The sequence below is a fragment of the Euphorbia lathyris genome, chromosome 2, assembly GCF_963576675.1.
Source record: "Euphorbia lathyris chromosome 2, ddEupLath1.1, whole genome shotgun sequence".
Lineage (NCBI taxonomy): Eukaryota > Viridiplantae > Streptophyta > Magnoliopsida > Malpighiales > Euphorbiaceae > Euphorbia > Euphorbia lathyris.
The window spans coordinates 18819964-18830921 of NC_088911.1; the positions used below are offsets into that span (position 1 = coordinate 18819964).

A 10958-nucleotide genomic window follows, 5' to 3' on the forward strand; every position below is an offset into this window, starting at 1 on the left:
CATTCATGGGAATTCCTCAAAACCATCCCCCGTAAATGTTCAAAGCGGACTGAAGAATGCATCCCCATCCCCGCCCCGTCGCCACAGCTATGAGAATTAGAGAAATTCAACCAGCACACTTTACCTCATTATTGCAGACATTATTGCAGCCTTGCATCGCCCAGAAAACTAATCCTCCAAAAAGGAAACTCCAGAGACCACCAGCAGCAAGCCTAGGGAAGCAATTAGCAATTCAGAAAGATTAATATTATGCAAAGATGGTTTCACAGTAGAAATTGTTACTTGTATTAACATTGCATAGTAATACATACTTTTACAACCCAGTAACAACATACCCTCACAACACTTAAAACACGATACGCCATACAACTTGGTATAACTAAGCAAACAACTCAATCCTATAACATTTGTATACATGAAATCAGTTAGCTTCATATATCTTTATCTCACTATCTGTTCTCCTACGTTACAACCTAACATCGAGTCGACACCAGATGCTCTCAAGTTACATAACAAAGCATCACGACCGCTCAAAACTATCTTGAAAAACCCATCCACTTGTTTGGCAACAATATCCAGCCCTTCAGAAAGCTTTTCTGCTCCTCCTCTTAAATCTGAAACAGTCTTCTCGAATTCTTGCACTTCAACGGGCTGCAACCCGTCTTCAATCACGGGATACAACTTGTTCACTATTATTTCAACGCCGTCCACTTCTTTCAGCACAGAAAATTTTCCACCAGAAAGTATCTCTCTAACCTCCACATTTACATTAGCCTGCAAATTTGAATATGCTTGTGCCCACAAGAATGTCTCAGCAACATCCAAGTGTAGCAAATTCTTAGCGGAACCTGAGAAGGCAGCAGCAAACACACTACATACAAATACTGTCTGCACCTTCACTCCATACATTGCACGCATCAAGACCTTCCCCTTGGCAGAGTTCTTCACCTTTGGCAGATTCAGTGATTCCACAAGACCATTCAAGATGGAGTGGCAGTTCTGGACTCTTTGATTCTTAGAGTGAATATGTTGTCTCCAGCTATCAAGGGAAGAACGGGCACGAATCAATTGATTTGATGATTTGGACTCCAAATTGTGAAGTACACATTGAAGCAACAGATGGCCTTGGTTTAGGCGTGAAAGCTCCGAGCTAAATGCAATGCAAATATCAAGCAACTTCACACTGATGTCCAAGTACACATCTATCCATTTCTCATCCCAGTCAGTTATGGGGAGCTCAAGATCAGTAATCAGAGTTTTGATGTCTTCATGTGTCTCACAGAGTGACTCCATTGCATATTTCATCCATGTCAAACTAAGCACTTCATCTTTGTCATTAGGATTAAGTTTCCTCAACCTCTCTGCCAATGTTTCCTCAAATGAGTTCAATACGGAAAGAAGCCTTGGAGATAATTGAGACCCCTTGGGAGATATCATACGGAAAGGGTTCCCAAATGAAAAGAACGGGCGGTGTGGCTCCTGTGGTCTGCTCATCTTAACAAGTTACTGCAAGGAATAAAAAATAAAATTCTTAAACTAAAAGCAGAAGGCCACAAAATTAACATGTACAAGCAAAGAACTGTAATTAAATTAAAGAAAAAATAAAATGATAACAGAAAAGGAGCATCAAGGCTCCTTGATTTCGAAGTGCTGGGGGAGGGCAGCCTTCCTCCTGGCTTCACACAAAGAGATCTCATGACTCAAAGCTGTGACCTCCCACTCACAAAGGAGAACCAAGACCAGCTCTCCTGTAAGATCAAGCACTACTAGCTTCAAATATACATGAACTGAAGAAAGTGAAACATAACCATCTCAACCTTGGATCAATTTATAAGTTCCAAACACCAATCGACACAAATTTTTCAAATATGAATTTGCACAATTTTTAACACAACAATACATAGATAACAATAAAATCAAGATTATACGAAGTGAAATAATATAAATAACAGAGGTTATGTGTTAATTCATCCTAGTAGCATTTCATCTCCTGAAACTTAGAACTACATAAACCACATACTAATTAACCAATAACTTTTCCTGTTTTTCTTTCTATTTTATCCTAATCCAACGAATTTCAACCACAAACAATCCATCATATTAAATTGAACAATAAAACAGAATTAATAAAAAAAAAATATACAACTTACCAAGAAGCTAGATCTTCAAGTTGAAGATAGAACTACGAGAGACTAAGCAGGAACCAACAGAAACAGGCACCAAAATTCGCACAAAATATAGAAGAAAAACCTAACCTAGAAAGTAATCTAGTAAAAACCCTTAGATCTAAACCAAAAAGAACAAATAACAACGGATCCAAAAGAATACACCGCTCTTTGCTGAAAATTATAAAAAAGAAAATAACGAAAGATCAAGGAAGTAAGGCAGATCCGTACCTGAATTGGTACTCGCTCACACGAGATCTGAAATTTCGCAGAAAGTATCAAACGCGTTATAGAAAGAGCTTTCGTTTGGTTGAAAACTTCACCCTTATCTACGATTTCTTCTCAATCGTTGATTTCTTTCCAACAACCAAACAAAATAGAGCAAATGTTAGGTTTTGATTTATAATGCAAGGAAATGGTGGTGTCACGGGCTGTTAGGAAGATTTTCTCACAGATATAACACGTGGAATATAAAGAGTGGGCAAGTGCAGATAACCGTCGGTGGTGTAAAGTATTTTATATGTTGGTGAGAGTCGTTTAGAGCCGTCAGCGTACTGTAGCTGAATTTTATTATTTTATTCATTTATTATGGAAAATTAAAAATGAGAAAAAAATGAATATTTATTAGCAGAAAATGTGGGTCAAAAAAAGCATATCGTGATATGCACTGCGTGAAATCCAACGGCTAGAAAAGCATTGTCGGTTTAATTAAATATCAAATACGACAATGCGTATGCTGTTCCGAGCCTCACTCCACGGCTCCACCTCATCTCTTCTTTTTCTTTTTAAATAATCAGAAAATTCGAGAAAGTCTCTTTTCCGTTGCTAAATTTTTTTAGAGGAAATTTCTTTTCATCTGTTATATAGAAATTTTCTAGATGAATGGTATTATTGATATAATTATAAATTTATATATATATACACGTTAAAAAAAGATGTTACCAACGACTAACGAAGAGAAGCGTAACCTAATAGAATAGAATAGACAGAAGGAAGAGTAGATGGTTTTCGAACCGTAACTAAGAAGCTTGACTTCGAGAACAGAACAGAAAGGAAGACTAATTACGGAGCAAGTCATCATGCCCCACAAGCACCCCCAGGCCCAGGGGGGACCAGAAAACGCCTTTCGTTTTCCCGACGGTCAGAAGGCTTTTGGGCAAAGGAAACTGATAGTCGCATCCCGTTCCTCTCCTTTCAGTCGAGCAGCTCCACCAATACAAATACAATGGGTCAGTCGAGTCCTCGATCGGGTACTCGACCAGTAGATACACTATAGCTTGCCCTTTCATCGCCTTTCGATAAGTGCACGTCATCGGGCTCCCTTCTTTCCAGCGGAGGCTGCTGTGGCGGAGACAACAGCAGAAGCACTAGTCTATGTTGATCACCGGGGAGCAGCATAGGTGGCAGGAATTCAAATATTTGAATTATTAAACGGAAGAATATAATAAAAGCTAAGAAATGTAATTATTAAAATACAAAAACTAAAATCAAATGTATTGTTACACCTTTAGTTTTAGAAAGGGTGTTGTTAAACATAGCCTTAATTTTCCACCTCTAACCCCGTGAAAAGACAAAAATACCCTTTGAGGCTTTGAGGTGGGAAAAGGGAAAAAAATTCCTATCCCGACATGCGGGCGTGAGGTAATCACGCATCACCACAGAGTGAGGCGTGAGGTAATCACGTCTCACCTTGTGGTGAGGCGTGATTACCTCACACCCGCGTGGCTTGGATTGGAAAAAAATGAGAAAGTTAACCTTTTCGAAATAAAAATTACGGAATTTAACTCGGATTACCCTTTTACAAATAAAAGTTAACAACATAAACATTAAAATAAATTAATAAACATAAAAGAGTACATATAATATCAAAAGTGTTAAAATGTAATAAGTTCTAATACATAAACTCATGCAAACATAATTTAGTTCGCTCGACGCCACGCGTCCATAGACTCATCCATCTCCCTCCTAATGAGTGGAGCCTCCTCTTCAGATCGGTTGGTAGCCGCTCGCTGGGTGATACGCCACAACCAGGTAACCCACTGTAAATAAATAAATAAATATTAAAAAACAGACACATGTTAACTAGTATTAAATAATGATAAACTTACAAATTTGCTGTTGGAGCGAGCATGCTGGACCGGTCCATCCTGTGGGGCATGAAGGAGATGAGGATGCGAATATTGCATGTACCAGTCCATGTAAGCAGCATCACAGGCAGTGGGATCGTATCCAACTGGCCGGCATCTCCTCCAATCAATGCCCCGAGCCGATGGAAATCTCTGCCAGGTATCTTCAACTGTGACAGAGGAATGCGTGAGCCTGTACGATAAAGACTTCCATGGTCGTACTGTTTTATCAGGTCTAATACGCTCAGCTGGGATAGGCTGAGTATATTCGACCTGTCGCAACGCTCGATCCGGCATATACGGCTCGACAATGTCTCTACACCGTATCCAACCGGCATAGGACACTCGAAGCTGATCATCATCGGGGACAGGACTATAAGGCAACCACGTCACCTGCAAAAAAATAATACTCAAAAATAAATAATAATATACTATAAATAATACTTAAATTAATACTAAAATTTTATAAAATACTACACTACTATAATTAATTCTAAAATTTTATAAAATACCTCGGCTGCCGTCATGCGATCCAGCTGCCCACGTATGGTATCTAGTCGGACGGTCATCTTGCCTGGTACCCTGGCCTCCCATCTGCATGCACGGGGACGGTCAGCTGGGATCCTGTGAGGTAATCTATGCGGCCGGAACACCAGAAAATACTCGTATATCCACGCCTGTAGTAGGGTCAAACATCCGCATATACCAGAACAGTCTCCTCTGGTCGCTATCACCAGCTGCCGATATAACGTGGCAAGTGTAGCAGACCCCTATGAAAGTACAGCTGCCCCTCTGATACCACCGTGAACCTCAGCAAGATGGGCCGGCCTAATCCTATCGCCACTCTTGTCAACAAACAAAGTGGATCCGAGCATAAGCCACATCCACGCTGTGGCCCGAGTAGCGTCATCCCTACCCTCGATGGTAAGTTTGTGTACAGCATCAACAAATACACCTCCACCACTCTAGTAATGTCGGGTCGGTGATAGCAGGTTCTCCTGATCCACCCCGAACATCATCATGCACATGGCATGCAGCCGCTCAGTACTGGGAGACTCGGACACCATCGCACCGTCGATCGGGATACGCCGAATCTGTCATACATCATGCAGTAGAATAATCATCTCACCGAGCGGCATGTGGAAGGAGTTCGTATCGGGCTGCTACCGCTCCACGAAAGTAGTTAACAGCGGAGTGTCGAGGTTCCTAAACATGGTGGATGGAAGGTGAGACAACCCAGTCTTCTCGATCATATCCTTCAGCTGTAAAATGACACGTATAAAATTACTGAATGTTTTTGAGGTTTAGAGTAAAAAATACTAACTAAAATAAATTTTGACAAACTAAATTATTCTTACCTCAGATGATGCACCAGATAACCACATCCCCCAAATTCTGACATGCTGATAATCTGTTGTAGCATGTCAGAAACGATCGAAGCTCCCCTCCCAGCATCCGTGAGGCAACATGTCCTAGAAAACTAGGACTCATGGAACCATCAATGGGGCCATCATCCACCGGCATAGAAACAATCCAGCTCTGGTCCTCACTAGCTTTAGGACGTTTGCTGGCCCCTGAAATTTAAAATTATACTAAAATTATAAAATTATACTAAAATTATAAAATTATACTAAAATTATACTACACTAAAATTATAAAATTATAGTAAAATTATATTAAAACTATACTACACTAACATTATACTACAACTATACTACACTAAAATTATACTAAAATTATACTACACTAATATTATAATAAAATTATACTAAAATACTAATATTATACTAAAATACATGTACTCGTAAAGCGACCACCTCTGCGTTGTCTGCCCTGGTTCGGCTACTCGCCATCCTCACCATTACCACATGATACCGGCTGTCGCTGTAACTGGGCTACCACCTCGAAATAGTCATCCATGACATCTACATAAGGATCTCGGTCATCAGAATAATCTGTTGCCGACTCTGCTCCCCGAATCTCCGGCATATCAGCCTCCACAATCGGACCCCTCCGCACCTGCTTCGTCGTAGCCCCTCTTCCCCGACGACCCGATATATCAATACCACGCAGTCTCATATGTCGTGGTGTATCCTCCTCCTCGTTCATATCTAGACGATGAGCAGATGACAGGACGGATTTCCCCGCGATAGTAGACCACTCCGTCTACAAAATCACATTAAATTAATCTAAAAATTTAACATATAAATTATAATCAAATTAATCTAAACATTTAACATATAAATTATAATCAAATTAATCTAAAAATTTAACATATAAATTATAATCAAATTAATCTAAACATTTAACAATTTAATTAAAATGTAATTATAATTTTTTTTTTAAAAAATCGAACACCACTCGAGCGTATGAACATCACGCCTGGCCTGTGGTTCGGGCATATGAACATCACGCCCGACCTGTGGTGCGGGCATGAGGCTATCACGCCCGCACCATAGGTCGGACGTGATGTTCATACGTCCGACTGCGATTCCGGCGATTTCAAAAAAATGCCCACGGATTCAAATCACAAGCTTAAATCAAAAAACGAAAACCGTAAATCGTACCATTTTTGCTTTCCCTTTTCGTCCTCTGTCACGATCCATGTTTTTGTTGACGAATTTGTCCGGATTTGATCGAAGAGTCTATAGGGTGTTTGAGAGGTTTTATGTTTTTTCAAATTTTGGATAAAGGGTTATTCGGTCTATTCCCGAGGCTAGAGGTAGGAATAAGTGGCTAGGTATAGTAATTCACTTTAGAAATGGTTTCATATTAATATGCTACTAAACAATTTTAATTCTTGAAATTTTTCATTTTGAGGTTGTTATCGTCCAAATTTTAGAAATAAATTTTTTACCAACCACATATATAGATCTCTAAAAAATGTGAAACTACAGAGCTTTATTTAAAATTTACCCTTAAAAATATAATGAATAGATGGAGTTTCGAATAACATGTAATATGTCATTGTAATCTATTTTACGAGATCTTTCCAACGATATATTATAAGCTCAAATTGATGAATAATGAGTGAAAAATTGATACTTAAAGTAAACCACTTAAAATGATTTCATTGAGAAATTTGAAACTTATCCCACATTATTAAGCTGTAGAGAGCTTCTATGATTTATAAGTTAAAACCATTTACAAGGTTTTAACTAATGACCAACCAGAATACTCTCTTATGTGTAACGGATGCTAATCAAATGCCAATGAGCTTAAGGATGCACACAACCCGATCCATAACTTTTTATTCCTATCAAACATAAATTTAAATTATTCCAAAATATTTTTCTTCCACAGCTCTTCTTTCATTTATGATTGTTTTTTAAATTTGCATAGTATTATTATTCATTTGTTAAATACAATTTACTGTAAATATAAATAGAAAATCATTTTTTTAAAATAAAAAAAAATATTAGTATGGGTGGGCTTGGGATGTGTCTAGAATTGAGGTTGTCTAATCTAACCCAATCCGACTTGAGCCCAAGGAATATTTCGTAATGACCTGTTTGTTCTTTTAATTCTCGTGATAACTCCTCTGCACATGATAGAGTTTGGCGATGAAGCTTTTGTATTTCGGGAGACAATTGCCCATGATGGCAAATTATGTCTTAACAAAATTATCAAGTACTTGCTCAATTTTCCTTCTTTTAGTTTCCGCTCACTTGAAGGTTGAAAAGTATTCTGTTTATCTTTTTTGTTTCAATTACTTTCAACTTATTAAATAAAATAATTTTGTTATTTTCTATTTGTATTCTTTTACAATTGATCATGTTGCTAAATTTGAGTGAGTGTAGTATACCTTTAATATATATAAAAATGAAAAAAAAATCATGCTGGCTGATGACTAGTGGAGAATTTCCGATTAGCTTCTGTCCCTGTGGGGGCGTCGTTGGGTTCAACGGGGGGAAGCTCCGATGCCAAAGTCAGTATAGAGTATGGAGGAATAAACTGAATTGACAAAATAGGGTTTCTAGGATTGTGAGAATGTGTACCTTGATAGCTTGAGATGCAAGCTATATATAGTCATGAAGTTGTAACCCTTAGTAACTAAAAAGTCTCCATTAATGCTTCATTAATGGCGGTTACTGGTTTCCTTTAAGTATGTCTGTTAGCTTATTAATAGCTCATTAATTGCCTTTATTGAGGAATCGGCTCAGCTGTTCAGCTGGCGGATCGAAGGGTGATGGCGGATCTAACGTAGGTTTGACTACGGATCTCGTGTGGCGGAGTCTCGGTGATCCGCCCATCGGATGTCTTTGCTTGATACGTCATGGCCTTCTTTGACCGGTTCAATACGCGGTCGTTTGGGTAAATATCTCCTTTGATCCCTTGGATAATATCTCGATGTTATCAGAAGCCCCCCTAAAGTTCCTTTAAAGTCCTTTAGGGCTTTTGAGCTTCTTCGCTTGCCGTCGTGATGATTCGCATTGATGGCCACTCTGTTCAATGCCATTCGTTGGGTGACAGGTGTCATAGACGCGCTGCTCGAGGGAAGAGAAAACATCTTCTTCCCTCTTCCTTTTCTCTTTCTACTTCATTTGCGTCTTTCTCTTTCGTCTTCCTTTGAGCTTTTTACAGAGCTTTTTCCGGAGTTCAGAATCCTCAAAGCCTTTAACTCTCATGTAAGTGAATCCTTTCGCTCTGTTTTCTGAATGTTTAGGAGTTATTCTTCTTATGAGTCTACCTTCGAACTCTTTAATTTGACCACTTCCTCTGAAACTATAATTAGCTGGACTACTTCTTCGGAAAATTCCGATTCTTCCGAAGGTACTCCCAGTTGCGACCTAGCCGAGTTGTGTAACTCGGTGTGTAGTAACTATAGAACTCGTTTAAGTAGGACTCAGAACCTTCTTGTCGACGTTTCTCCCATTGCTCCGGTAATAGATTTTAGGCAGTTTTCTGGGATGGAGGCTTCTTCTTCAACCCCGTCTAGGAAAAAGGCGCCACGTGCGGAGTCTACTCCGTCTCGTATGAGCGCCGCGGATCTAGCGAATCTGGCGGATCGCTATCCATGGATTAAGAATTACGAAACTGAATTGGTGGCCGCTCATCAGCGACCCGCCTGTCCGCCAAGTGGATATTTGTCTGTGTACAGTTGTCATGTAGAAAGAGGGTTCCGACTTCCTCTTCCTAAGATGATGGCGGACATCTTGGCATACTTTGGAATCACTGTCTTCCAGCTGCATCCGAATGGTTGGTTAGATCTAGCTCTGGATTGTTATTTAGCTTCAAACTTAGGGGTAGTTTGTAACCCTCGTGTTTTTCGGTCTCTTCACAAACCGACGAAGTGAAAGGCCGAATCTTTCCTCACTTTCGCTAAATTCAAAACTTATTCACCCTTCTGCGGTAAGATGTCAAATGTCCATCTTTAGGATGAAAGATTTTTCTTTGTAAAGATAAGAGAGGGCGAATCACTAGGATTTCCGTCGGTTTGGAATGCCAAACCTTTGCATATGGCTGGAGACATGCGTATATTGACGGACAGTGACGAGGAAGTGGCGGATCTCCTGAAAAGTATCAAGGCGGATGCCTGGACATACGCTGACGCCTTGGACTTTATGATGAATGACATTCCCTTGATCCGCCGGGAAGGGGACAAGATCACTTACGTGAAGTTTACACTTACTTGATGAAGGTAACTTTGTTTTTACTTGAACTTTGATTATTTTATTGTTCCCTTGTCAGGGGTTTGTCTAAGGCCAGTCGCGCCCTTGTAGAGACACGCAAGAAACAGAAGGAGGAGGAGGCTCGAAAGAAGGGGCAGGTAGCGGATCCCCATAAGAGTTCTGAGAAGCGTCCTACTGGTGATATCGTTGATCCTCCTCTCCCAAAGAAGAAGAAATCTGTGTCTAGCAGTGGAGGGAAGCTACTGGCGGATGCCATGAGAGTCAAGAAACCAATGGCGAGGCTTGAAGAGGTGCGTCTATCTTATCATTTTCTCTTCTCTTACTTGGATCTTATTTTCTGCTTTTTAATGCTTGTATAGGTGGTGAAGCCGGACTTAGGAGGTTACTGGTTCGCCAAATATGATGACAAAGGATCGTTGAAGAATGAATTCGTCATCAATGATTTGGACGAAGCTATTGGTCAACTAAGCGAGGTACGGGAGAGCCAGAATAAGATCTCGGGATCAGCCCATGTCTAGATGGGAAAAACAGAGCTTCTTACGGTAAGTTTCTTCTATCCCTTTTTGCATTTTTGGATGAAAGAGTGATCTCCCTTAAGGAGAGTTTGTCTTTTATTCCTTTGTTTGAATCGGCTTTTGCCTTGATAGGTATACACTCGCATGCGTGCTATGGAAGCGGATCTCCTTCAAGGAGTGGCGGACAAGGCAACCATAGAAAGGTTAGAGAAAGAGGTCGTTGTTGCCAATGCGAACACTGCTTCCGTCGTTGCTCTTAATGAGAGTAAGGATGTCGAGATCCTTAGATTGAAGGAGAAGATAGATGCGGATGCTAAAGAGCATAAGGCTGCCTTACTGGACACAGAGATCCTGGCAGGGGAACGAGCTTACTACTATGGCGAGTGGATCATGGCGTATGTTCAACTTGCTCACCCTGAGATTGATTTTACCGATCCGGAGTACGTGGTTCCTGACGTGGAGGTTTGCCTTAAGTATCGCAAAATTCCAAAGTGATCACATTCGCAAAGTGATGAATGG

At 40.1% G+C, this 10958-nt stretch overlaps 1 protein-coding gene across 2 annotated transcripts; it reads right to left on the bottom strand.

Moving 5' to 3' along the window:
- Positions 1–261: 261 nt before the first annotated feature.
- LOC136217080 (protein BPS1, chloroplastic-like) lies at positions 262–2551 on the bottom strand. Of its 2 annotated transcripts, none has more exons than XM_066003658.1 (2): positions 2397–2551; positions 262–1506 (listed from the first exon to the last, which is right to left on the bottom strand). In XM_066003658.1, the coding sequence occupies exon 2, from the start codon at positions 1492–1494 to the stop codon at positions 442–444; it is 1053 nt and encodes a 350-aa protein (XP_065859730.1). In that variant the 5' UTR covers positions 1495–1506; positions 2397–2551; the 3' UTR covers positions 262–441. The 2 variants fall into 2 exon arrangements, with proteins under 2 accessions (XP_065859730.1, XP_065859732.1); XM_066003660.1 differs by lacking the exon at positions 2397–2551 and adding an exon at positions 2151–2374.
- Positions 2552–10958: the final 8407 nt, after the last annotated feature.